The sequence below is a fragment of the Rhinichthys klamathensis genome, unplaced genomic scaffold (genome assembly GCF_029890125.1).
Source record: "Rhinichthys klamathensis goyatoka isolate OS25496 unplaced genomic scaffold, OSU_Roscu_1.1 h1tg000498l_1, whole genome shotgun sequence".
Lineage (NCBI taxonomy): Eukaryota > Metazoa > Chordata > Actinopteri > Cypriniformes > Leuciscidae > Rhinichthys > Rhinichthys klamathensis.
Window position 1 is genome coordinate 289,337 of NW_026606981.1, and position 26,115 is coordinate 315,451.

The following is a 26,115-nucleotide window of genomic DNA, read 5'->3' on the forward strand; positions in this document are numbered from 1 at the left end:
TACCATTTTTATCACAGTACATTTTCTCAATCAGATGTTTATGCACATATTGTATATGTGTAATTATATGTGTATTACTATGTGCCTTGTTTCCTGTGGAAATATATGTAGGCCTATATATTTCTTTCTGTGTTCTGGAGTCGATGATCAGTTTAAGTTTCCTCAGTCTGATGATTTCTCATTGAAAAGTACTTGTTGATCTTGTGGTTTAACAGACAAGCATAAAAATGTATGACAACCTGTGAACAATCAACATGTATTCACATTTTGTTTAATCCTGTTTGTACATTTTGTATCTTTCTTCCCTCATTTTGTGCTATATTAAATAATAAACACCTATACTGTTCTAATTTTTTTTCTGACTGAGTTCAGAAAGTTTTAATAGAGTTTTAATAGAGGCTGATTTTCAGCATCATTACTCCAGTCTTCAGTGTCACACGATCCTTCAGAAATCACTCTAATATGATGATTTGATGCTCAAGAAACATTTCTCATTATTATCATATCAATGTTGAAAACAGTTATGTTTAACAGTTATTTTCAGCATCATTACTCCAGTCTTCAGAACATAAATTGTGAGATTTTAGGCACAAAAATATATTAAAAGGAATGTTATATTGCTAATTATATTAAAATGAATGTTTCTCACACATTCTTTACAAAACACCATTTAAATTTACAAATTTACCTGATGTTGCACCAATAATTTAAATTATTATTATTATATAATTTAAAACATGCTTATTTTTAAATTTGTCAGCTTTATATTGTCGTCTGTTATTGAAAAAAAGAGAACGGCAAGTGTTCTTTAATTTTTTTTTAATGTTTAAACATTTAAAATCATAAAAGCCTTTAAACTGCTTGAAATCAGGGGTTACAACTTGGAAAAAAAATATTAGTGAAGTTACAACTTGAAAAAAAAATATTTAAAATGTATATTTACAGGACCTTTTCATCTAAAATAAAAACATGTTTTGGTCCCACAAGCATGCTGGAAATCTTCTGCTCTCTCACATGCTGAAGACTGAAATCTGGAGAACGTGCAGACGATTAGAGGAAACTCTTCAAAGATTTGTCACATTAGCTCTGCTTTTCATTTTGACAGATCGTCTGCTCAAACTTTAGTTTCTGCAAAGTAATGTCATAAAGATTAAATGAGGACATTTTTGATTACATGATTTTTTTATGGCCACTGAAACAGCCATAATTCCAATTCTAAATCCCCAATTCATGGAATTATACACTGAAATGGTAAAAACAGCAAGTTCTGCCAATCTCTTTATCTAAAATGTTGCTTGAAGACAAACTTTGGGCTATGACCATTTTTGGAAAATATAACTTTTAAAAAACTTTCGTTAACTATTGTCAGTTGCATTGAAGCACGTGTGTGTATATATTCAACAGTGAAGCGTTGGCTATATTTATTTCCACCTTACTGGAATTTATAACAAATGCATTAACATGTCTCTGTAAATCCAGACTTTTGAATGCTTGTGTCATTGGCCAGGAGTCCTACGGAGCCCCAAAGGGACATTGTGATGAAAAAAAAAAATATTTCAATGATTTTGCGTTCTCTCACAAAATTATTGCAAAGAAACGTTGCATTCGCTCACAAGTTTTGTGTTCCCCAGAGAAACATTGGGTTCACTTGTAAAACTTTTTCCTTTGCCCAGAGAAACTTTGGGTTCTCATGTAAAACTTTTGTGATCCCCAGAGAAACTCCCCAACATTTTGGAGAGAAGGCAAAAGCATTGACATCTAATTTTTCCTCCCATATGATTTCCCATCACCATGTCCCTTTAGGGGCTCCGTACATTCCCCACATCCTACAACTGATGAAGCCACTAGAATGAGAAATAAGAGCAGTTCAGAGAAAGATCAGAAAAAGACATGTAAACATATACTTACTTACTTCATACGGACTACAGTGCAAATATGAATACTCCCATCACACACAGAAGGACGTGTATGCTTGGGTAGGTCCTTAACAAGATAAAAAAAAGTGTTAATTGTAATAAAGCTTAAATCAAATAAAATATAAATATCAAATTAAAAAACAAAATAAATGAAAGTTACGAATGTTGCCGGGGCACCTACAGTAACTGAAATGGGTTTAAGTTAATCCACCAATGTCGGCTCATTATATCCAGTAGACGAGAGCAAACCTGTTTGCTTATAGTGCACTGCAATGAATAACAACTTACATTTTGGTCTGTCCCTCAAACAAAACTGATTTTGGAAGACTAGAAATATGCTGGAGGGCAAAACAATAATAGGGCTGCAGTACAGGCCTGTCCATTTTCCATCAAAAAAGAAAAGAAAAACTAAATTATGTCGACAAAATGCAAGTTTTGTGCACTTGTCATCCATATACTATGGAAGCTTGTTTCCGCCACTGAATAAAAAAAAAAATAATAATAATTGCGACTTTTTATCTCACAATTGCAAGATATAAAGTCGCAATTGCGAGATATAAAGTCAGAATTGTGAGAAATAAAGTCGCAATTATGAGAAATAAAGTCGCAATTGCGAGAAAAAAAGACAGAATATATCAGGCCAATTCTAAGGGGGGGAAAAGACTAACTTTTTTCCCCTCAGAATAGTTTATATCTCGCAATTCTGACTTTATAACCTGCAATTGCGACTTTGTATCACGCAATTCTGACTTTATAACCTGCAATTGCGACTTTATATCAATAAATTCTGACTTTATATCTCGCAATTCTGACTTTATAACACGCAATTGCGACTTTATATCAATAAATTCTGACTTTATATCTCGCAATTCTGACTTTATAACACGCAATTGCGACTTTGTATCAATAAATTCTGACTTTATATCTCGCAATTCTGACTTTATAACACGCAATTGCGACTTTGTATCAATAAATTCTGACTTTATATCTCGCAATTCTGACTTTATATCTCACAATTCTGACTTTATATCTCACAATTCTGACTTTATATCTCACAATTCTGACTTTATATCTCACAATTCTGACTTTATAACACGCAATTGCGATTTTAAATCACGCAATTCTGACTTTATATCTCACAATTCTGACTTTATATCTCACAATTCTGACTTTATATCTTGCAATTCTGACTTTATAACTCACAATTCTGAGAAATAAAGTCAGAATTGCGAGATGTAAACGCAATTGTGAGAAAAAAAGTCGCAATTACCTTTGTATTTTTCATTCTGTGGCGGAAACAAGCTTCCATAATATACAACACGTGCTGCAGTATTTTACAGTTTTTCTCAATTGTTTACACACAAATACTGGTACTTGAGACACAATGACCACAACATGTAACTCGTGCAGCAACCAGATTGCAGTTCTAAAACACACTTTTTTCAAAACACTACACACAATTATCTGCATTTGGCACAATTTTCATGCAGAAAATCTCTTTCACAAGGAACACACTGCCATTCAGATGTGCACACTGACTCGTCACATGGGCAAACACCTGTCACACAGTTTTACAATTAGCAATCAGAGCTTTAGCATAAGAGACCGAAACAGAAGAGAGGATGCAGCATAGTTTTTTTTTTTTTTTTACTGTAACAGTATACAGTAAATTTTTCTGTTGTTTTGTATGTAGACCACTGTATGTGCAACTTTGTGTTGTTCGGGATGTACACTCTGTACATTGTTTTTGAGGGAAAAATAAAATATATTTGTAACTGTGTATTTGCGTGTTCTGAGTATAAAAACAATATTCTCAAATATTTTACAACTCACTTATGTATGTACTGTCTGTAGTAAGTGTAACACTGAACAAAAAAAGGCCTAAGTCATTATGATGAATGGAGAAGAAGTGTTTTCCATTCATCATAGTGTTTTACATTGAGCACATCAGTGTTCAACTGGTTCTTATAAATGTCTATTCATATGATGGTTTGTGTGTGTTATTTGAAAACAAAATACCATTGTGAGAAGAAATAACTTTGTTTTGAATGTAAAGTTTCATTTTGCAGGAGAATTGAGGCGTTTTGCCCATTGTGTGTGTGTTTTTTTATTTGTGTGTAGACTTCTGAGAGTATGAGGCATGCTTTCAGAAAATGTGTGTAAACAATCGAGAAAAACTTTAGTAATCACTAAAACAGCTGGACGTTCTGAAACGCCAAATGCGGAAAATATGAATATATTAAACTACTTCCAATATTGAAATAAAGTGCCTTAATGTACTAAAACAGTGATATTTAAAGATTCAGTATTTGATCTTATTTTATATATTCATCTTATTGATGTATACTATATACAAGCGAGCAGAAACACACTCAATGGTTTTCTCTATCATGGTTTTCTATGGAAAAATACTTAAGAAACATTCAAGCGTTGCATTGAATTTGTATTCTGGGTTCATCTGCTCACATGATATGCATCATAAACAATGTGTATATTGAATGTAATTTTAAATATTGCTGTTTTCCTACATTAGATCTTGGTACATACTTGGTAAAATGACTGGCGGTGGAAGGAAAGCCTTGTGTTGTCCACCAGGTGGGCAGATCTGAGTGTGATATCAGGTGAAAACTATGAAATGAAGAGGCATAACCATAAAAACAATCTACCGCAGTATTAACAACTTACAATAGTAACTCTTGATCTCTTCGTCAGTCTTCTGGATGATTTCTCCCTGGTGCTCCACCACACAAGTGAACTGGTTGTTCTCCCATTCGTATGGAGAAACATGAAGGCTAGTTGTCTTCTGGAAGGTCCCGTCCTCATTTGGCAGAAGATCTCCAAGATCCACATCCTCATCGTGCTCCTGTCCATTTCTGAACCAGGTAAGTGTCACTCCTGATGGGTAGAAACCTGTGGCATGACACTCTACTGGAGAAGAGAGATTCTTCTGTAACAGAAACACTTCAGGAGCTGAAAAAATTGAGAAAAATGTGAGAAAAAAGTTTAATACTTCAGATCATATACATGTATGAATACAAGTATATTTGGTTTAATGAAGCCAATGAGATAAAACAGATACAAACAGTGACTCATTATTAGAGATGCGCCGATGTATCAGCCGCCGATATTGAGCGATATAAAAAGATGCAAAAGTTTTGTGAGAGAGCGCAAGAGCATATGTGTTTCCTCCCATCTCATGTTTCTCCGTAAAAAAATGGATCCTATCCATTTTCAATAAATTATTTGATAATGCAGATAAACCGTATTGGTGCATCCCTATACATGTATACACTCACCTAAAGGATTATTAGGAACACCTGTTCAATTTCGCATTAATGCAATTATCTAATCAACCAATCACATGGCAGTTGCTTCAATGCATTTAGGGGTGTGGTCCTGGTCAAGACAATCTCCTGAACTCCAAACTGAATGTCAGAATGGGAAAGAAAGGTGATTTAAGCAATTTTGAGCGTGGCATGGTTGTTGGTGCCAGACGGGCCGGTCTGAGTATTTCACAATCTGCTCAGTTACTGGGATTTTCACGCACAACCATTTCTAGGGTGTACAAAGAATGGTGTGAAAAGGGAAAAACATCCAGTATGCGGCAGTCCTGTGGGCGAAAATGCCTTGTTGATGCTAGAGGTCAGAGGAGAATGGGCCGACTGATTCAAGCCGATAGAAGAGCAACTTTGACTGAAATAACCACTCGTTACAACCGAGGTATGCAGCAAAGCATTCCTGAAGCCACAACACACACAACCTTGAGGCGGATGGACTACAACAGCAGAAGACCCCACCGGGTACCACTCATCTCCACTACAAATAGGAAAAAGAGGCTACAATTTGCAAGAGCTCACCAAAATTGGACAGTTGAAGACTGTAAAAATGTTGCCTGGTCTGATGAGTCTCGATTTCTGTTGAGACATTCAGATGGTAGAGTCAGAATTTGGCGTAAACAGAATGAGAACATGGATCCATCATGCCTTGTTACCACTGTGCAGGCTGGTGGTGGTGGTGTAATGGTGTGGGGGATGTTTTCTTGGCACACTTTAGGCCCCTTAGTGCCAATTGGGCATCGTTTAAATGCCACGTCCTACCTGAGCATTGTTTCTGACCATGTCCATCCCTTTATGGCCACCATGTACCCATCCTCTGATGGCTACTTCCAGCAGGATAATGCACCATGTCACAAAGCTCGAATCATTTCAAATTGGTTTCTTGAACATGACAATGAGTTCACTGTACTAAAATGGCCCCCACAGTCACCAGATCTCAACCCAATAGAGCATCTTTGGGATGTGGTGGAACGGGAGCTTCGTGCCCTGGATGTGCATCCCACAAATCTCCATCAACTGCAAGATGCTATCCTATCAATATGGGCCAACATTTCTAAAGAATGCGTTCAGCACCTTGTTGAATCAATGCCACGTAGAATTAAGGAAGTTCTGAAGGCGAAAGGGGGTCAAACACAGTATTAGTATGGTGTTCCTAATAATCCTTTAGGTGAGTGTATATATATACAGGTGAAACTCGAAAAATTTGAATATTGTGCAAAAGTTATAATTTTGATGATTATGGCTTACAGCTTATGAAAAGCCCCAATTCAAAATCTCAGGAAATTCGAATATTACATGAAATCAATAAAAAAAGGATTTTAAATACAGAAATGTCAGCCCTCTGAAAATATAATCATGCATATGTATATAGTTATATATACTAAATATATTAGTTTCAACCTTTTAATTTGAATTACACTGAAATACATGAACTGTTGCACGATATTCTATTTTTTTATAGTTTCACCTGTATATATATATATATATATATATATATATATATATATATACAGTATGATCTACTTGGTAAACAAATTAAATTTCTAAACAACAAGGTACCTGTTATCCTGTTAGCCTCTTTCCAGAACTTCAAGAGCTCCTTCAGCCAGTGAACACAATCATGATTATAGTATTGTTTCAAAGATGTAAGCAGCTTTATGTCATTATTCCACTTCTGCACTGTGGGTATTCCCTGTTGTACAGGTGTGATGTATCTGTTCTCCTTCAGGTCCAGTGTGATGAAATCCTCTCCATCATAACCGTACTGATCAAACCCATGTGATTCTCCAGTCTCATCATCCCAATCACAGCCATACATCCTCTGATACGCATGAACTCCTGAAAAAAGGGAGTCCATAAAATCTGCTCTTTTTTAACATACAAAGCAATCTTTCACATTTAAATATGTAGTATAAAGCATTTTCTCTCACCGTCTGACTGATTGAATCGCTGCATTAGAACATGAATGTTGATTTTGTAGATCTGCTGTACATGTTCTCTGATCTCAATGTATTTCTTCCACAGTTCTGTAGATGCAAACTCCTTCATCCAGTCCTGTCTGGGAATCAGCGTCATTATGACACTGTCATAATAATCGATCTGTTGTCCATCCAGTGTCGTTACAGCAGAAAACTCTGGGATTCCTGCAGTCGTCTGTCCATTTATTTCAGTGTATGTGGTGATGAAGCTGTGTAACTCTGAACAAACAACACAAAGACATGAAGCTCTCAAATGCAACATACAATTTCATAACTCAAATTACTGTTCGAGTCATTCACTTTTTCTTTTTAATCTCAAATCAATACTTTTCCACAGATATTTTTGTATTTTAGTTATCTTTGGAAAAACACTCAAAATGAATTCTGTGAAACTGATTTGAGATCGAACATTGTTTTACAATGGTAATGCTTTGTAAGGACTGGGCTAAAAGGGTGAATCTGAATAACTAAATACATCCTGCTAAAGACCCAAAAAGACTGAATGTAACACACACACACACACACGCGAGCCCTTCCCTCCCCCAACACACGAGTGAAGCTCCTGTTATGAGACTTTATAACCCATCGGAATGTCGCAGAATGTCTCTGAACAAAGAGACGGACATTTCTGATGGGTAAAGACATAAAAACCATTGAATATATTTTGTTAAATGTATATGTGTTTTTCCCCATGTCACAGTGAAATATCTTTGTTTGGCCACGGCATAAATAGACATTAGAAATACCTTCTTTATACATATTAAATACCTCTGTATTTTTCCTTTGACTTTCATTTGATGTGTTTGACACCTCTAAAATGCTCATGGAACGGGCTATCTGAATATGCACAGAGATATAAAGTAAAGTGTATTTTTAATAGGTTTTACCGCCATTGAAGATTCAAACTGTTAAACTATACACCCTCCTGGAACACACCCCTGTACCACGAGAGGGCACGTTCTCCCAAACAAAGGACAATAAACCAAGGGTTCCCGCGTGCAACATCCATTCCCCGATTGGCCCAGTGAACAGGAAGGGGATGGATTTCTCCGAGGTGATAAATGTAGGAGCGCGGCTCCGCCCAACTCTCTCTTGAACTTTCCAGCGCGTCAGAAACATGTAATTCACGCGGATGTCCCCTCAGGGGATCAGATCCTATCCTGGATCTTTTCTTTACTTTCTAGCCTAAGATCTGTTTTCTGTACTCAACTTGTTTCACTTCCACGAAGTGAAATGACCTGAGCCGAACTATTTCCGTTAGTAACGTGACCTAAAAGACTTCCGACTGCTGTTCAAAGACTCGCGCCGCATCACGTGACTCCACGGAACCAAGGATTCAGCTCACGCACGCAGCTAAACCATGCGGGCCGCACGCGCACGGAGAACAAAAGATCTGCCGTCCAAAACGCGGCTAGACCATGCAGGCCGCTCAAGGAACGCAGCAACACATGAGAGAACCCTTCCACATGCAAGTAAATTTGGGTTACCCTGTTTTCAGAGCATTAAGAATGTGTTTTCGTGTTGTTTCAGGAAAGTTGACTGTCTAGGTGAACGTAACCCTCTCTCTCTCTCTCTCTCTTACTCGCTCTCACGCGTGTAATTTATCCATATCTCTATATCTCACACACTTTCTCGTTCATTGATGTCTTATTGTGTTGTTTATGTCTTTTTTGTTTGTAAATATATATATATTACTGTACTGTAGTAAATATATAAGTAGACATGCCTTTATTAAATCCATTATATTCATTTTGATTGATGTGCTGTCTCTTTGCTCAATTTCAAGTCCCTTAAGTGCCAAAGGTCTAACTTATGCTACAAGCTTTACAAATTAAAGATACTTTAAAGAGTATGTGTTGATAGGGCGGGAAACCCAATTCTTCTGGCCAGAGAATTGCGTTTCCTGAAATCCTATAAAGTAAGATGATATTGTGGATCCCACAAATATTATCCTGACAATTGAGCTAATTCATTTTACCTGTTTGTGAAACATGGTCCGTGTAATTAACTGCAATCAACTTGTGGTTAATTTCAGGGATTCACATGCACGCATGCAGGTAGAATGACAGATCCTCCCTTATCGGGAGATTTATTAACATGTAAGACTGATCTAATCCAAACATGTATGAATAATTATTAATTACCAATTATTAATTATGATATGCAAATTCCCCACGGATTAGATCCGCCCTGAATCCTTACAGCTTTGAGGGTGGAGGGACACAGCCTTCGCTCCAACCCTTGCTGCAAGAAGGAAAGCACAGACCCTATCGGACATCTTCGGGGGTCTTCTCGGCGAGAAGAACACCAATCGACGAACAGGTTCCACTTCAGGGCGTAGACACGTCTCGTGGACGGCGCCCGTGCTGAAGTGATGGTGTTAAGTACCTCTGGAGGCAAGTCACCTAGAACCTCCGCGTCCCGTCCAGGGACCAGACATGGAGTTTCCAGAGGTCTGGACGCGGGTGCCCCGTCTCTGAGTCAGAAGCTCCTTCCTCAGAGGAATGGGCCAGGGAGGGACTGTTGCGAGGAGCATGAGTTCTGGGAACCAAGTCCGGGTGGGCCAATAGGGAGCCACCTGAAGGACCTCCTCCCTGACTTTGCACAGTGTCTGCGCAAGTAGGCTCACTGGGGAAAACGCATATTTGCCCGTGCCGAGTGTTCCCTCGGTCAGGGAGTAAAACAGCTGGCAGTGGGAGGTCTCTGAGGCGGCAAACATGTCTACCTGAGTCTCTCAGAACTCTCTCCAGATCAGCTGAACTGCCTGGGGGTGGAGTCGCCATTCTCCCGATAGCACAGCTCGTGATAGCTCGTCTGACACACGGTTGAGCACGCCGGGGACATACATGGCTTGAAGCGACCGCAGACCCAGGAGGACGCCCCCAGCGACGAGCAGACTGAGGAGCCGCGGGCGGTGGGGTGGAGGCAGCATGTGTCTGATGGCCTCAGTCTGCTTCTGTACAGCAGAGAACTGCTAGGCGAAGTTCTCGACCGCGTCGCTGAAGAAGCCGGTCTGGGACACGGGGGAGTTGAGGAACCGGAGCTTGTCGTATAGCAACGGCCCGCTCCACTGGCGGGATACACGTGTATACCTTAGCTAGGGAACGGTCACCGCAAACACGGACAGGAATGTGTACCTGTCTGTGCGTTGGTCTTACCAGCCATGAAAATGGCTATTGAGCGCTCTCACCGCGCACCTTACCAGCTGTGAAAACAGCTTTTTTGTTTTGCTCAGTTTTTAAACAAAAAAACAAAAAAGAGAGAAGAGAAGACCGCTCACGCTGCTGTGCTATCACGCCTGCACCAAAGTGGAGAGGTCCAGAAGAGGCTTGCAGACTTCACTCTGTGTAGGTTCAGCATACGAAGTGCTTGGCTCCAAAGCAAAAAACTAGTGTGCAATCGCACCAGCTGCGTTAAATACCCGCGCTGCGAGGCTGCACAGCTGATGCAAATGATTGCACGCAATGTGCATTGGCTTGTTTAGTTTCACTCGAAGTAGATTGGCCTCTCTAGAGAGATTCCTATTTGTCGTTCACGACATACGTCATGGTAACCGACTGATAGGGAACTGCTTTTCAACTCACAACAGAAACGGCAAGCACTGAATCAGATTATAAACATCTCATGATTTTCTGTCAGTTCAACAACTGAAACTATTAAAAACATTTATTTTAACTGAAATAAAGATGAAATCAAATAAAATTAATAATAAATAGGGTAAATATTAGTTGAAAAACTATCAAATTAGAAATGTTGCCTTAGCAATAATTGGAAATAAGTTCAAATTGAAGCACTACAAATAGTAACTGAATTAAAAAAATAAATACTGAAATGAAAATGAATTAAACCGAAATAGCAATATATATATAAATAATAAAATAACAAAAGCACATAACAAAATTGCTAAAAAACTAAACTAAAATTTACATTAAAATATAAACTATGAATGTAAAAATAAAAGCTATTTCAAAATAGGAATAAAACTAACTAAAAATAAAACTGAAATAAAAATAAATTAAACCTGAATAGCAATATTTAAAATAAAAAAACAGCACATAAATTTAATTACTAAAAAAAATCACTTAAATTAGCATGATTATATAAACTAAAAATATAAAAATAAAAGCCATTTGAAAATAATAATAAAACTGGAGTAGCACAGAGTTCAATACACAGAAGTAGCTGAAGGCCTCGTTGAATTCATCATTTAAACGAATTTATGAAATGAAACTCACTTGAGTAAACCAAAGGTATGCAGATGAAGAGGATGATGAACTTCATTTTGGATGAAAATCCTTGTATTTGACACACTTCTCTAAGTGCAGTTGTCGAAGAGCGCTGTAAACACTTTAGTCTTCACCACATGTGAATCAACAGGAAGAAGCGGTTTCTAAAGGAAGATGCAGACTGTGCAGAACTGACGTCACTGATGCTCTAGATAAACTCTCAATACGGACGTTTAGAGGAAGCTTTTCTATATATATATTCGAAATGTTCATGCTACAAAAAACCATAAAGGTAGCATGAAATGAATCTCGACATGATCAACATGATCACTTGGTAACACTTTATAATAACTGCATGCTATTAATCATTTGTTAAGCATGAGTAAACAGTTAAATTCATCATTTATAAAGCATTAATAGACATTAATAAGCAGTTTATAAATACAGCTATAAACACTTTTTTTCTTGATTTATAAGCATATCTATAATGCGTTTAATAATTGTATTTTCATACTTTGTTAATGATCAATTAATAATTTCTAAATGAAGTATAGCATTATTTATAAACCAGTTATTTAAGAGTTGTCAGTCATTCATAAGATCACTTAGAAAGTGTAAGTAAATGTAGTAAATACAGGTAGTTATAAAGCATTTAGTAGTGGTCAGTTAACTATTTTGTGAGCTAATCTAAAGTGAGGACTATTCATGCCTTGTAAAGCATTTATAAAGGAGATTTAAAGGCGCATCAATCTTCTAAACAGTAAAATGTAACAAACACAACACAGTGATACAGAACATAGAAATATTTAACAGCCTTTAAATCTCCTTTATAAATGCTTTACAAGGCATGAATAGTCCTCACTTTAGATGAGCTCATAAACATAGTTATCTGACCACTACTAAATGCTTTATAACTACCCGAATTAACCCTGAATTACAGCTTAAATACATGTTAATAAAGCATTTATTAACACACTAAGTAACCATCACTATATGTCTGAATAATAAGATATATGAATGTACATTTAAATAGTTTATTAATCATTTACTTACACGTTCTAAGTAATCTTGTGAACCACTGAAAACTCTTAAATAACTGGTTTATAAAAAATGCAATTAATCATTTAGAAATAATAAATTGATCATAAATAAAGGATGAAAATACAATTATTAAATAAATTATAGATATGCTTGTAAATCAAGAAGAAAGCATTTATAGCTGTATTTATAAACTGCTTATTAATGTCTATTAATGCTTTATGAATGATGAATTAACTGTTTACTCATGCTTAACTAATGAATATTAGCGTGTTATTATAAAGTGTTACCGATCACGGTATCCACCTTATTTTGAAATGCGTAAATTAGCTATCTGTGAATGTGCGAGACATTTCGATTCATTAGCCGCTAAACGGAAATATTGAGAAGAATAACAAAGAGGCCGTATTATAACATTTTACAAAGTCTTAATTTTGTTTTTGGTCTCTCCTAGAATAGGTTTCCATGCTTGAATGTTCAAAACACATTATTTTCCCCATATTTGACATTGTTGTGTCCTCTCTCTCTCATGTCCACTTGACACCATCATCCAGACCTGGGCCCTATTTTAACCATCTAAGCACATGGTCTAAAGCACAAGAGCAGTTAGTCCGTGTCTGAATCTGCTTTTGCTAGTTTAACGACGGGAAAAATGGTGGACGGTCCCGGCGCATGGTCTAAAAGGGTCGTCTCTATTCTCGTAATGAGTAATTGGTGTGTGTTGGGCGTAACGTGCAATAAACCAATCAGAGTCTCATCTCCCATTCCCTTCAAAACCCAGATGTGCTCGCGCCTTGGCGGATTCGCTATTTACACAAGAATATTTGCGTCGGAAAAATTTGCAGAGCGCAATCGGATTTTCTCGTCTGCGAGGGTAAAGCACAAGCAGACCATGTACGGGACAAGCCGGATTCACCATATCTTTAACATTGTAATCCTTTTATTTTTAATATTTGGCATGTTTGTGTGCTTCTGTGCGTCCCTGTGGTGTAATAAGCAGAGTGTATGCGCGTGTTGGACCCACCTATAGGCGCATATTACTAACACGCTCTTTAAATAACAAAAAATAAATGAATACTTCAGCATTGACTTGGTTTTTGTTGGTCAATGGCTCAGTCTATTTCAGTTTCTTCAAAATAGCAAAGCGCCAACAATGCGCCTGAACACACACTCATTCTCAGACCAGCAGTCCATGGGCGCACAGATGGGCACAAATGCATTTGCTATTTAAACAACGTGGCATAGGACGTGAAAATGAAAATCGCGTCAGGCTGAAACTAGCAAAACACACTTGCTCGGCACTGTGCCGTGTGTATGATAGGGCCCTAAATCTGTTAACTACTTCTATTAGCTTGGATATTATAAAAGATGTTTGAGAAAATTTTACACATCAGATTAAAAACAACTCATGATTTTCTGTCAGTTCAACAACTACTATTAAAAACATTTCTGTTGACTGAAAAAAAAAAGTAAAAAGTATTATAACAAAATCAATGTAACACTGAGTTCAACACACGGAAGCAGCTGAAGGCCTTGCATGACAGAGAATTTATCATTTAAATGACTTTATGAAATGATTCTCACCGGAGTAAACCAAAGGTACGCAGATGAAGAAAATGATGAACTTCTTCATTATGGATGAAAATCCTTGTATTTGACACACACTTTATGTGCAGTTGTCAAAGGTAAAAACTCTTTTGTCTTCAGCACATGTGAATGAACAGGAAAAAGTGGTGAGATTGTGGAGAACAGACTCTGATGCCCTAGATAAACAGTCTCAAGACGGAAGTTCAGCTTTTACTCACTACTTGTGGTCGCTTTGCTCAGTATGTGGTTTTTTTCTCTCTCAGACAGACAATTGATAATTTCTTTTTTTACATGCAAATCCCTGATAAACCCTTGTTTTAATAAACAGCTTGATTAACTTATTCAGGCCAACATTACTTTAGAGAGGATGAACTGTGGCTCAATCGTTGCATGACGTTTGTGCAATGTTTATTTTAAAATGTTTATTTTAAAAGCTTTGTGATGAAATCACAATATTCAAGGTCAAAACTTCTCAGTCTTCGGCCTAAAATGTTGAAATGACATTTAGACTTCCTTATTTTTAAAAAGGCTGTGTAAGCACACAGATTATAGCCTATATATTTACTCCAGAAACTAACTCTATGAACATGGAAAACAGTGATAGATGAAGCTCTTAATCTTTACGCTGAGGAGAAAATCTAACGCAACTTTGAGGAGACCAAGAGAAACATGATTATGCATTTCTGGACATCAACCACACGCCATACGCTAATAACTTTTCATTACTGTCTACTTTCTATGTATAATACTTCCATCTAATGAAGTATTAGACAGGATTGTTAGACAGATCGTAAACTAATGAAACTTGGAGAATGTGAGCACTGTGACCTTGGGCTTGACATTAACTTTTTTGCTCACTAGCCAATGTGGCTAGTGGTTTTCCAAAGTTACTAGCCACACAGCATTTTTATTAGCCACATTTTTGTTGTTGTGAAATTACCTGATTAAAGTTGACTATGGCGTGATTTACAACCCTTTTAAATATAAAGCCACTGTACACACCCAAATCAAGACTACATAAATGTATAACAATACAGGTCATTATCATTCGCTCTGATAAGGTTGTGCGTAAAGCTCTTTTTTTAAATAAAACCATGTATTAAGATAAAGAAAAAAATAGCTTCTTATTGCATAATAAAAGTGGTGCATGTATGTAGAAGATTAATAAAAAAGATAAAAAACTAAACTGAAAAAAAAAAAACTTTAGGATTAGAAACACTGTCTGTTTAAATAGCAGAATGCTTGCTTACGTCATGCTTACGTCACTTCAGAGTTCCTACTGGTGGTGCGAATGCAAGCAGGAAAACGTTCCTACGGGAACCATTAGTTCTCGGGCAACCACCCTGGTGGCGAGTTCCTATAACTACCTGGTGTGAAAGTCCCTTGTGAGAAAGTGTCTTCTCTACGCAGATGATCTGGTTCTCCTGTCGTCCACTAAAGAGGGTCTTCAGGACAGCCTGGATCTGCTGGAGGATTACTGTGAGTCCTGACCGTCAACCTCCAGAAAACTACAGTAATGATGTTCCACTCCAGATCTCAGGGACCAACACACACATTCACACTATCACACAGAACCATCGAGAACACAAACATACACTTACCTCGGCATGAAAATATCTTCAACTGGTAACTTTACTTTGGCTGTGAATGAACTCAAAGAGAAAGCTCAAAGGTCTTTTTATGCCATGAAAAGATTGACTAAAATTGCCATCCCAATCCAAATCTGGCTCGAACTTTACAAATCAATTAGTTGAACCAATTGTTTTATATGGCAGTGGGGTCTTTCTATAAAATTTGATTTCTTAAATTGGGAAAAACATCCAATTGAAACGCTACATTTAGATTTCTGCAAACGAATACTCAGTCCAAAGAAAAACACCAAACAACGAATGCAGGGCAGAATTACGCCAATACCCTCTCCTTCTAAACATCCAAAAAAGAGCCATCAAATTCTGGAAACACCAAAAAACAAGCGACCCCAACACCATTACAAAGCCCTAAAACACCAAGAGCTGAGCATAACGAGAGTCCCTTGTCCCGAGCCTCAGGACAAACATACCGAAAAGACATACCGCATTATTGGTGTGGACATTACAGTCGGCATCGGTCAAAAGATAAGACATATAACAAAGAACTTAGTACATACTGAACACATACTCTGATATACTTAACTCTTTCTCCGCCATTGACGAAAATATATAGCTTTCTGCTATTATGCATCTTCTGAAAGATGACATAATCTCCTGATCAAAACAGTAGGAATTTGAGTTGTGTTGATGGACTATCTAATCCATCTATGTTTTGATCATTTTTCTGAATCCTATCCAGATGTAGTCTTTAACTAAAACATAAAAAAATTCAGCTTTTTGTTAAATTTTTTGCTTTTTTTATTAAACTTTACGAAGTTTTTGTTTCTTTCTTTCTTTATACTTTCTTTATAATGTCAACATACTCACAGTGATTTAGTAGTAGTAAAATCTTTATTTGTCCCTTTACAGGGCAATTTAAGGGCAATATTTAGCCCTTACAGGGCAATATTTAGCAGTAAAGAAGAGAATATATGTCTGCAAAGATGCCTGTGTATTTCAGTGATTACAAAGATTCATGTTTAGTTTTTTTTATCTCGGGATACTGAGAAAAAGTCTAAATTGTGAGATATAAAGCAATAAATAAATATTAACTAAATAAAATACATTTGCAATTTTGTCCTCAAATGCAAGATATATTAACTACTAATTATATATATATATATAAAAAAATTAAATTAGAGGTTACACCTTTCACAATTGCAAGATACAATTTTTTCCATTTTTACACATACTTTACATACTTTTACTATTTTCAGCTAAATATTTTCTTATTTTCTTATTTACAAAAAGACAACTGCATGTGTTCTGAAATTCTTCGTTGTTTATTTTTTTCCATTTGAAACGTTAGTACAAAAGTTAGCAGTCAAATTATTAGTAATTAGTGAACTTACAACTTGCAAATAAATAAACTGAATATTTACAAATAAAAGTGTCCTTTTCATTTAAAATAAATACAAATGCGAGTTGTGAAAGACAAAATCACACACAGCAACAACATCTAAGGCGCCCATTACACCTGATATTACCACAACATATCCAGACAGTCTCTGGATGTTCTTTAGCTGATTTGTATTCGCATTTATACATCGATGTTTTTATAGACTCAACGCCACACACGTAAGAAAGTGTTTCTTTGTTTGGTTGTCATATCTTCTTTGGGAAAACAATTCCATGACGCCCATAATCCTAAATATTATTCAGCACTGAAACGTGTCCCACAAGCATGATGGAAATATCTGATCTCCCACATCTGGATTCCCAACCGGACTGAAATCTGGAGAGAGACGACTGGAGGAAACTCTTCAAAGACCCTTGTCAATGAAAATGTGCTCTTTGCTATCACAGGATACCGGCCTAAACCCACTCATTTGTTTCTGCAAAGTAATGTCATAAATATGAATTAACAGCATGTGACCAATTACACTGGAACTGTAAAAAACACAAATTCTGCTAATCTTTTTCTCTAAAATATTGCATGAAGACAAAAATTTGTCTTTGACTGTTTTTGTATGTATAGCTTCTAAAACTTGAATTGAACTTTTCTTAATTGTTGTCAGTTGCATTAAATCAGTACATTTGTGTATATCAGAAAACAAGAACCAAATATTTAATCAGTATATTTGAAATGCATCATTTTTTAGTTACAAAAAGCAGTTTAAATCCAAGTTAAATCAGATTTTGCCCATTATTTCCAAATGACATGGTTAGATGAGACTTTTTTTTATTAAGACTAGTCTGAATATGACTGGAATATTGTGGTTAATGTAAATACAGCGACTGAAAACTGTATTATGTATAGACAACATGTCTAATTTCTAATATCTAAACTTCTAAAGTTTTGGAGTCAGTTTACATTAGCTTTCTAAAGTTTATTACATGTAAATTTAAGGCTGTACATAATGTACGGTAATTCAAAAATAATAGTGATTTTCAACCAGTGTTGTAACGCGTTACAAAGTAACGCGTTACATTAACGTAACTACTTTTTCGGGTAAAAAGTAGTGTAACGCGCTACTACTGTAAAAATTTGGTAACGAAACGTAGTTCCTTTTTCAATTCGGCGAAACGTTACTTTTCCCAGGGACAGATTTGACCGGGATCTCCGTCATTTGACAGATTTGACTGCGATCACCATCTCCGTAGTGAACGCCTACAGAGAGAAATGCACATAATGGATTACATAATCAGAGAGTAGCCTATTTCTTTTCGTTTTGAATTGTTTCGTTTAAAGACATTTCAAGCTTTTTATATAGATATATTTCTCATGTCTGTGAGGCATACGCTGAGTTTCGGGTAATTTATGATGAGCTGCTCCAGTTCACGCGCAACAAGTGACCGCGCCAGCGCCTCCATGTCATGATTATATTGTCTGCTATATTTGCTTCTTATTTAATAAATCCAGGCAATTGGTTGATAAAAAATTTATTAAAATTAAGATACAATTTATACAAAACAAAATTCACTTTAAAGAAAGGCTTTCTTCAAAACTTAATGAAGTGGTCAAAATCATGTCCGACCGACTCAATGTCTCCCGATATATTGCACATCCATCTTACTCATGCTGTTCACTTTTTATAATCAACATAAATGGAAAAAAATAACATTATAATATTTTAACAAATATGAAACTAAATGCGCTTATTTAATGGCTACAACACATATAGTAGGCCTACAGACTCTCTATTTGTATATTGCTACACATTCATTTAATTCTGAATTTTGCACACATGTTGAAAGGCATTTGTTTACGTGCATAGTAAAACATATCTGCAACATTTATCAAGTTCACGGATAATTGTGCGTGCATTTATTAATCATTATGATACTAAAATCATAATAAAGTATACTATGTACAAAAAATCAGATGAGCCCAGAATATGAACGCAACGCATTTACTTACACATTAAGCATTTTCCTCCCATAGAAAACCATTATAAGAACGCTTAATGCAGATTAGAATGTCCCCTTATTATGTCGAATTTTTTTTTTAAAAATTTTCACCATGCGGTTCAGGACTTCCCTAGAATACAGCCTGAATATAATTGCTTCCAGAAATTATTTTTGGGGGTGCTAACAGGGACCTTTGGTCTTTGTTTTGGGCTTTCTTTCTAGCCCCTCCCTAGCGCCGCCCATGCATATGCCTATCCATTAACGGGCATTTCTTCATAAATATTCAAAATTTTGATAAATGCATTATGCATTTATGGCATCAAATATGGCATTATGCATAGTATAACTTTATGTAGGCCTACACATTTAGGAACAGATATTGGGTTCTGCCCAAAGTCAAGCAACATAAAAGTAACGTAAAAGTAAGAGTAACGTAAAAAGTTACTTTCCATATGGGGTAACTAAGTAAAGTAACAGATTACTTTTTTTTAAGAAGTAACGAGTAACGAGTTACACTACTTTTTAAAAGTAACTTCCCCAACATGTTTTCAACATTAGTGAAGCATTAGCTCGGTTTAATTCCACCTTAATGGAATTTCTATCAATCACATTAAAATGTCTCTGTAAATCCAAACTTTTGAATGCATTGCTGAGGACATTCCTATCATCCTACAGCTGATGAAACCACTTGAATGAGAAATAAGAGCAGAAAAATAAAAAAAATAAACATATACTTACTTTGATCTTAATATAGAAAACAGTACCAATAACCAGGACTATGACTCCTCCCATCACACACACAAGAATCGCTACGCCTAGTTCTCGAAGTCCTTAAAAAGAAAATAAACATGTAAAAGAAATGCAATATATACAGACACAGCTGAAACAACTAACTGATCTAATAATAGTCAATACTAATAATAGCAAGTTAATAATCAGTTAGGTCCAGAGTTATTATCATATAAAACTGAACTAAAAATTAAATAAACCTGCAACAATCTTCTGAAGCCGTGTAAATGTTTTGTTTGAGACACAGTTCAAAACTCATTCAAATCTGGTGCCTTATTTACATACACGAGAATAAACCTGTTTGTATAGTGCACTGAGATGAATACCAACTTACTTTTAAATGAACAAACAAACAAAGCTGTCATATAACTTTGGAAGACTTGAAATACAGCCCACAAGTCACATAGACTCATTTCATAATACTTATGTTGTGTTCTTGACTTGACAAACTCTTTCCCAGTCACATTTATTGTATGAAAGATCAGAATATTGCTGTATGACGTCTTTATGAGAGTCGCACAGGTTTGAAAGACATCAGGGCGAGTAAATGATCATTTTCAGGTGAACTAGATCAGACTGGGCAAATCTATCAAATAGATTTTTTTTCAATCAAAATAACACATTAACAAGTTGAAAGGGTTATTTCAGCCAAAATGCCAATACTGTCTCAATTTACTTGCCGATCATAATTGATGTCGATCCAAACCTACAAAACTTTAGTTTATTTTTGAAATACAAATGAAGATCTTTTTGAAGAAATTTGGTAGATTTCTGTCCCTCAGCTAGGTGATGTCAAATATGATAAGGATAGGATAACCTTTATAGTAATTACCATAAACAATCTACCGCAGTATTAATAACTTACTGTTGTTGCTCTTGGTCTCATGGTCAGTCTTCTGGATGGTTTTTCCCTGGTGCTCCACCACACAACTGAACTGGTTGTTCTCCCATTCGTCTGGAGAAACATGAAGGCTAGTTGTCTTCTGGAAGGTCCCGTCCTCATTTGGCAGAAGCTCTCCAAGATCCACATCCTCATGGTGCTCCAGTCCATTTCTGAACCAGGTAATAGTCACTCCTGATGGGTAGAAACCTGTGGCATGACACACTACTGGAGAAGAGGGATCCTTCCGTAACAGAGACACTTCAGGAGCTGAAAAAAGATCGAGAAAAATGTGAGAAGAATATTTAATATCTCAGATCAGATCAGTTACATTTATCCATATGATTAACTTATTAAATTGTGCTAAGTTTGTATTTTTTAATGAAGCAATACATGATAAATGAAAGACATTAACACTCATAATAAAAAAATGATATACTTGTTGAACAAAGTAAATTTCTAAACAACAAGGTACCTGTTATCCTGTTAGCCCCTTTCCTTAACTTCAAGAGCTCCTTCAGCCAGTGAACACACTCATTATTATAGTATTGTTTCAGAGATGTAAGTTGTGTTTTGTCATTATTCCACTTCTGCACTGTGGGTATTGCCTGTGCTACAGGTGTGATGTATATGTCCTCCTTCAGGTACAATAAGATGAAATCTTCTCCATCATAACCGTACTGATCAAACCCTTGTGATTCTCCAGTCTCATCATCCCAATCACAGCCATACATCCTCTGATACGTATGAACACCTGAAGAAGATAACAAGGTCGGGGAGAGAACAAAATACATGTGCTCAAAACATGTGCTTTTTTTATGTACAAGGTAATCTTTGACTTTTTAATGTAGTTTAAAGCATTTTAACTCACCGTCTGACTGATTGAATCGCTGCATTAGAACATGAATGTTGATTTTGTAGATCTGCTGCACTTTTTCTCTGATCTCAGTGTCTTCTCTCCACATCTCTGTAGATGCAAACTCCTTCATCCAGTCCTGTTTGGGAATCAGCTTCTTTATGTTACTGTCATAATAATCAATCTGTTGTCCATCCAGTGTAGTTACAGCAGAAAACTCTGGGATTCCTGCAGTCGTCTGTCCGTTTATTTCAGTGTATGTGGTGATGAAGCTGTGCATTCCTGAACAAACATTGAACAAAACAACACAAAGACATGACGGTTAAACACCACATATACAGTGTCATAAATCAAAGAACTTAAATATCACTATTCAAATGAATATTTATTGAATTTGAGACACTACAAATAATCCTTAGGTTTCTACTTTTTTCACTCATTAAACATTTTCTGAGTGTGAATCCAGTTCTGGTACCTTAGCAACTTTACCAAATCTATTTTCTATTAAAAATGTCTGATGATTTTCTGTCTGTTCAACACACGGAAGCAGCTGAAGGCCTTGTTGACAGAACTCATCTTTTAAATGACTTTACGAAATGATTCTCACCTGAGTAAACCAAAGGTATAAAGATGAAGAAAATGATGAACTTCTTCATTATGGATGAAAATCCTTGTATCTGACCAGCACTTCTTTGTGTGTAGTCGTCGAAGAGCGCTGTAAAAACTCTTTAGCCTTTGCTACATCTGAATCGAAATGGTAAAACACGTTACGGAGCGAAGCGACGACAACCTGTGAGTAAAAGTTTCCACCCTTCACTTCCGTGTTGAGGCTGTTTCTCTCGAGCTGCAGTGACGTCAGTTCAGAAACTGGTTTTACCTGTTGATTCTGATGTAGCAAAGGCTAAAGAGTTTTACAGCGCTCTTCGACGACTACACATAAAGAAGTGTGTGTCAAATTCATGGATTTTCATACATAATGAAGAAGTTCATTATTTTCTTCATCTTCATACCTTTGGTTTACTCAGGTGAGAATCATTTCGTAAAGTCGTTTAAACGATGAATTCTCTGTCAACAAGGCCTTCAGCTGCTTTCGTGTGTTAAACTAACAGAAAATAAGACGTTTCAAATCTTCAGATTTTCTCAAACATCTTTTATACTAAGCAGGTAAATAGAACTAGTTCCTTTGTGAGGATTTTTGTTGAAGCTGTACTGAAATCATTTCAGTATTTTCTAATGTTGTGTATTTGTCTCACGCAGGCAGGTCTATTTAAACAGCAAAATCGGAGACACTCGACTGAGAATAGTTCTGACTAAAGTTATGCACATTTGACTGTAAATGAAAGAACAGGCTTGCCATACAGGTGTTCATGGTTATGTGAAGGATATTTATCTTTATAAAGTAATTGATTTGATGTGGTTTGCTATTGGTGGATCTCATGTGAGTGACAGTTTTTTTTTTTTTTTTTTGCTTTTATGGTGACTTTTCATAACTACAGTTCTCTTACGAGAGTATCTCTCGTACTGCGTAATATCTTACGCTATGGGGAAAACCTCTTTTCCACGAGATATTGAAGCCAAAAATTATCCTTAATTTTGAATTAATGTAAAACGCTGTGCAGCAGCATGCAGACATAGGCAGGACGGCTCACGCGCCTATTGGCTGCCCTGTGGCAACAGCAGCAGCCTATCGAGAGAGGCGCTATGTGACACCATATCCAATGGGGGCATTTCGCGCCCATTTCGTCACGTCCCGCCAGAAAGGGCGTGGTCTCTCCCTATAAATATAGCTCGATAAGGCTGGTACACTGGTTTTCATCTCTTCAGCGAAGCTACATGCATCGCTGGATCCGGAGTGAGAAGCCGCGCCGTCGACGCAAGCCTTCAGCGTGACGAGCCCTTGAGCCTGAAGTCGCTGGCCTTCACCTCGCCACCTTCAGCCGCCGTACCTGCTGCGCTTTCCGACGCACTATATATCCTTTACTCTGCTCTGTGTGTATGTGTGTGTGTGTGTGCTCGCCCCGCGACTCACACGTCTATCATCTAAAATAGCCGCGTCTTTTTAAAGATGCCATCCTCCTGTGGCTCGTGCCGAGCCACACTCAGCGACGGGGACCGCCATGTGATGCGTTTCCTGCCTGTGAGAGGATCATGCAGCTCTCGCGCTCGCCGACAGCGGCTGCCCTCACTGCGAGCTATTGCCTACGGTGACTCTGAGGACTCGCCTGGCATCCTTAAGCGAGACTGCACTTCCACCCGCTACAGTGCCGCGCCGTTAAAGCGCCGTACTCAGCGGGTCCCCGAGCCTTCTCCAGCCCGTGAAAGCTCGCCGGTTCGCCCGCCAGCTTCACCAGCTTCACTCGAGTCGCTCACTGACGGATAACGGCCGCCGTGCGCCGCCGCTTCCGCCATTAATGACGACGAGATAGCTGCATCTGTAGAGGAGACCTGCTGCTTTATTCTGGCGTCGGACAGTGAGGACTGGGCGAGCTCTGTGGACCTCCCCCTTCTGTCCGCGAGTCGTCAGGGAAACGGGCCAGCATCAAGACCGCGAGCCCTAAAACCGCGGCTGGCTTTCTTTACGTTATAAGAAATATACCCCGCCCCCCATGGGCGTGCGTCACCGGCAAATGAGGAAAGAGTGTGTTTTAGTCCCCGCCGAGGCCGGACTTATCTCCATTTCTCAAACATTTCTCAGCTCCTCTTAGTTTGAGCGGCTGAAAATGTCAATATTGCAGCAATGAGCCTGTTGTATAACACGCACACCTGCAAACAGACGCCGACACACACAAAACTGTGATGACACTCTCTTATCTGCTTGCACTAATGTAGTTCTCCTCTGTGGCTCAGTGGCGGAACCCGAAGCCTTCGCGTGAGAGACCCGTGTTTGATCCCGGCTCTCGCAGCAGATAAAAATTTAGTCTCGCCGCGGCCAGACTTCCACCGAAACTTTTCGCTTGTTCAGTTCCAGAAAATGCGACTGTTCCAGTGTATTTTGCAGTAAACAAGCCGGTACCACGGCCCGCTTGCCTGCACATAAAGGCCGTTTCCACGGCGACCCAGAAAAATCATGTAATCATTGTATTTTCTGGTTTTCCGGCCACAGCCGATGGTGTTATAAGTGTAATAAAATGCTCACAGCCCAGTGTTCATTTCTACACACAAACACAGCCCGCCACGGTACAGGGCTCGCACAAATGAAATCGACGCATGTCAATTGTGCATTAAATGTAGTGAATGTGCCCACAACCCAGTGCCCACAAACACTACCACGGTTTCTGTAAAACGAAACCAACACAAGTCTTCCTAGCCTCCTAGGAAATCGACGGTGTTTCAGTCTCGCCGCGGCCAGACTTCCACTGAAATTTTTCGCTCGTTCAGTTCCAGAAAATGTGACTGTTCCAGTGTAAGCAAGCCAGTACCACGCCCGCTTGCCTGCACACAAATGCTGTTCCCACGGCGACCCAGATAAATCACATAAACGGTGTATTTTCTGGTATTCCGGCCACAGCCGATGGTGTTATGAGTGTAATAAAAATGCCCACAACCCAGGGCTCATTTCTACACACAAACACAGCCCGCAAAAATGCAGGGCTCGCACAAACAAAATCGCCTCATGTCGATTGTGCACTAAATGTAGTGAATGTGCCCACGTCTCAGTGCCCACAAACACTACACACCACATGTCCCACGGGTTCTGTAAAAACGAAACCAACACACATTCAGTCAGCTCAGGCCGACGGTGTTTTTCAGTGGAGTAAATGTGCCCGCTGTCCTGCGCCCACATTCACTTACAGACATGTTAAGCCCCACGGGGCTCGCCCCGCTCTCTCTCCCTTAGCAAACTGCTATAAGGGTTTTGAGCGCGGCCAGGCTGCCCGCCGCAATCGGCGCGCCCCCCTCCTCACACACTGTAAACACAGTGTCTGCGTTACAGCACGCCGGAGCTCCCTTGCCGTCACTATGTCACGGCCAGAGCCCAGATCTCATTCTACCCCTAGCTATTCACGCGAAAGTGTATCAGAATGGGTTCTGAACACTATAAAAAGAGGCTATTCGCTACAGTTCGCTCGACGTCCCCGCCGTTATACGGCGCGCGTCGAGACGACGGTGAAAAACGAACTATCTCATCTACTTCGAGCCGAGATAGCAAAACTACTGAGCAAAGGTGCTATAGAACCTTTATCTCAAGCTCAGAGCGAAGGGGGCCTATACAGCAGATATTTTCTGGTACCGAAAAAAGATGGAGGTCTCAGACCCATTTTAGATCTGCGACAGCTGAACAGAGCGCTTGTGAAGCGCCAGTTCGGAATGCTTACAACCAGGAAAATCCTCGCGCAAGTTTGCCAAGAGGACTGGTTTATGTCAATATATCTGAAAGACGCCTATTTCCAGATACAAATAGCGTCCCATCACAGGCGATTCTTGAGATTCGCCTTCGAGGGCCAGGCATATCAATACACGGTCCTGCCGTTCGGCCTGTCCCTAGCACCCCGTACATTCACGAAGTGCATGGACGCGGCTCTCGCACCC

At 38.2% G+C, this 26,115-nt stretch overlaps 2 protein-coding genes across 2 annotated transcripts in view; both read right to left on the bottom strand.

The window, feature by feature from the left end:
* Positions 1-1,758: 1,758 nt before the first annotated feature.
* LOC130072602 (major histocompatibility complex class I-related gene protein-like) lies at positions 1,759-11,633 on the bottom strand. The gene is made up of 5 exons (XM_056237784.1): positions 11,466-11,633; positions 7,183-7,449; positions 6,812-7,090; positions 4,602-4,886; positions 1,759-1,844 (listed from the first exon to the last, which is right to left on the bottom strand). The coding sequence occupies exons 1-5, from the start codon at positions 11,509-11,511 to the stop codon at positions 1,759-1,761; spliced, it is 963 nt and encodes a 320-aa protein (XP_056093759.1). The 5' UTR covers positions 11,512-11,633.
* An 8,937-nt stretch (positions 11,634-20,570) lies between these two features.
* The window catches only part of LOC130072604 (major histocompatibility complex class I-related gene protein-like), a 55,989-nt gene continuing 50,444 nt past the window's right edge, over positions 20,571-26,115 (bottom strand). Inside the window, exons 5-6 of the mRNA XM_056237786.1 lie at positions 21,205-21,483; positions 20,571-20,999 (exon numbers count right to left, since the gene is read on the bottom strand). Coding sequence (XP_056093761.1) covers positions 20,692-20,999; positions 21,205-21,483 — 587 coding nt within the window. The 3' untranslated portion in view covers positions 20,571-20,691. The remainder of the gene's footprint in view (positions 21,000-21,204; positions 21,484-26,115) is intronic.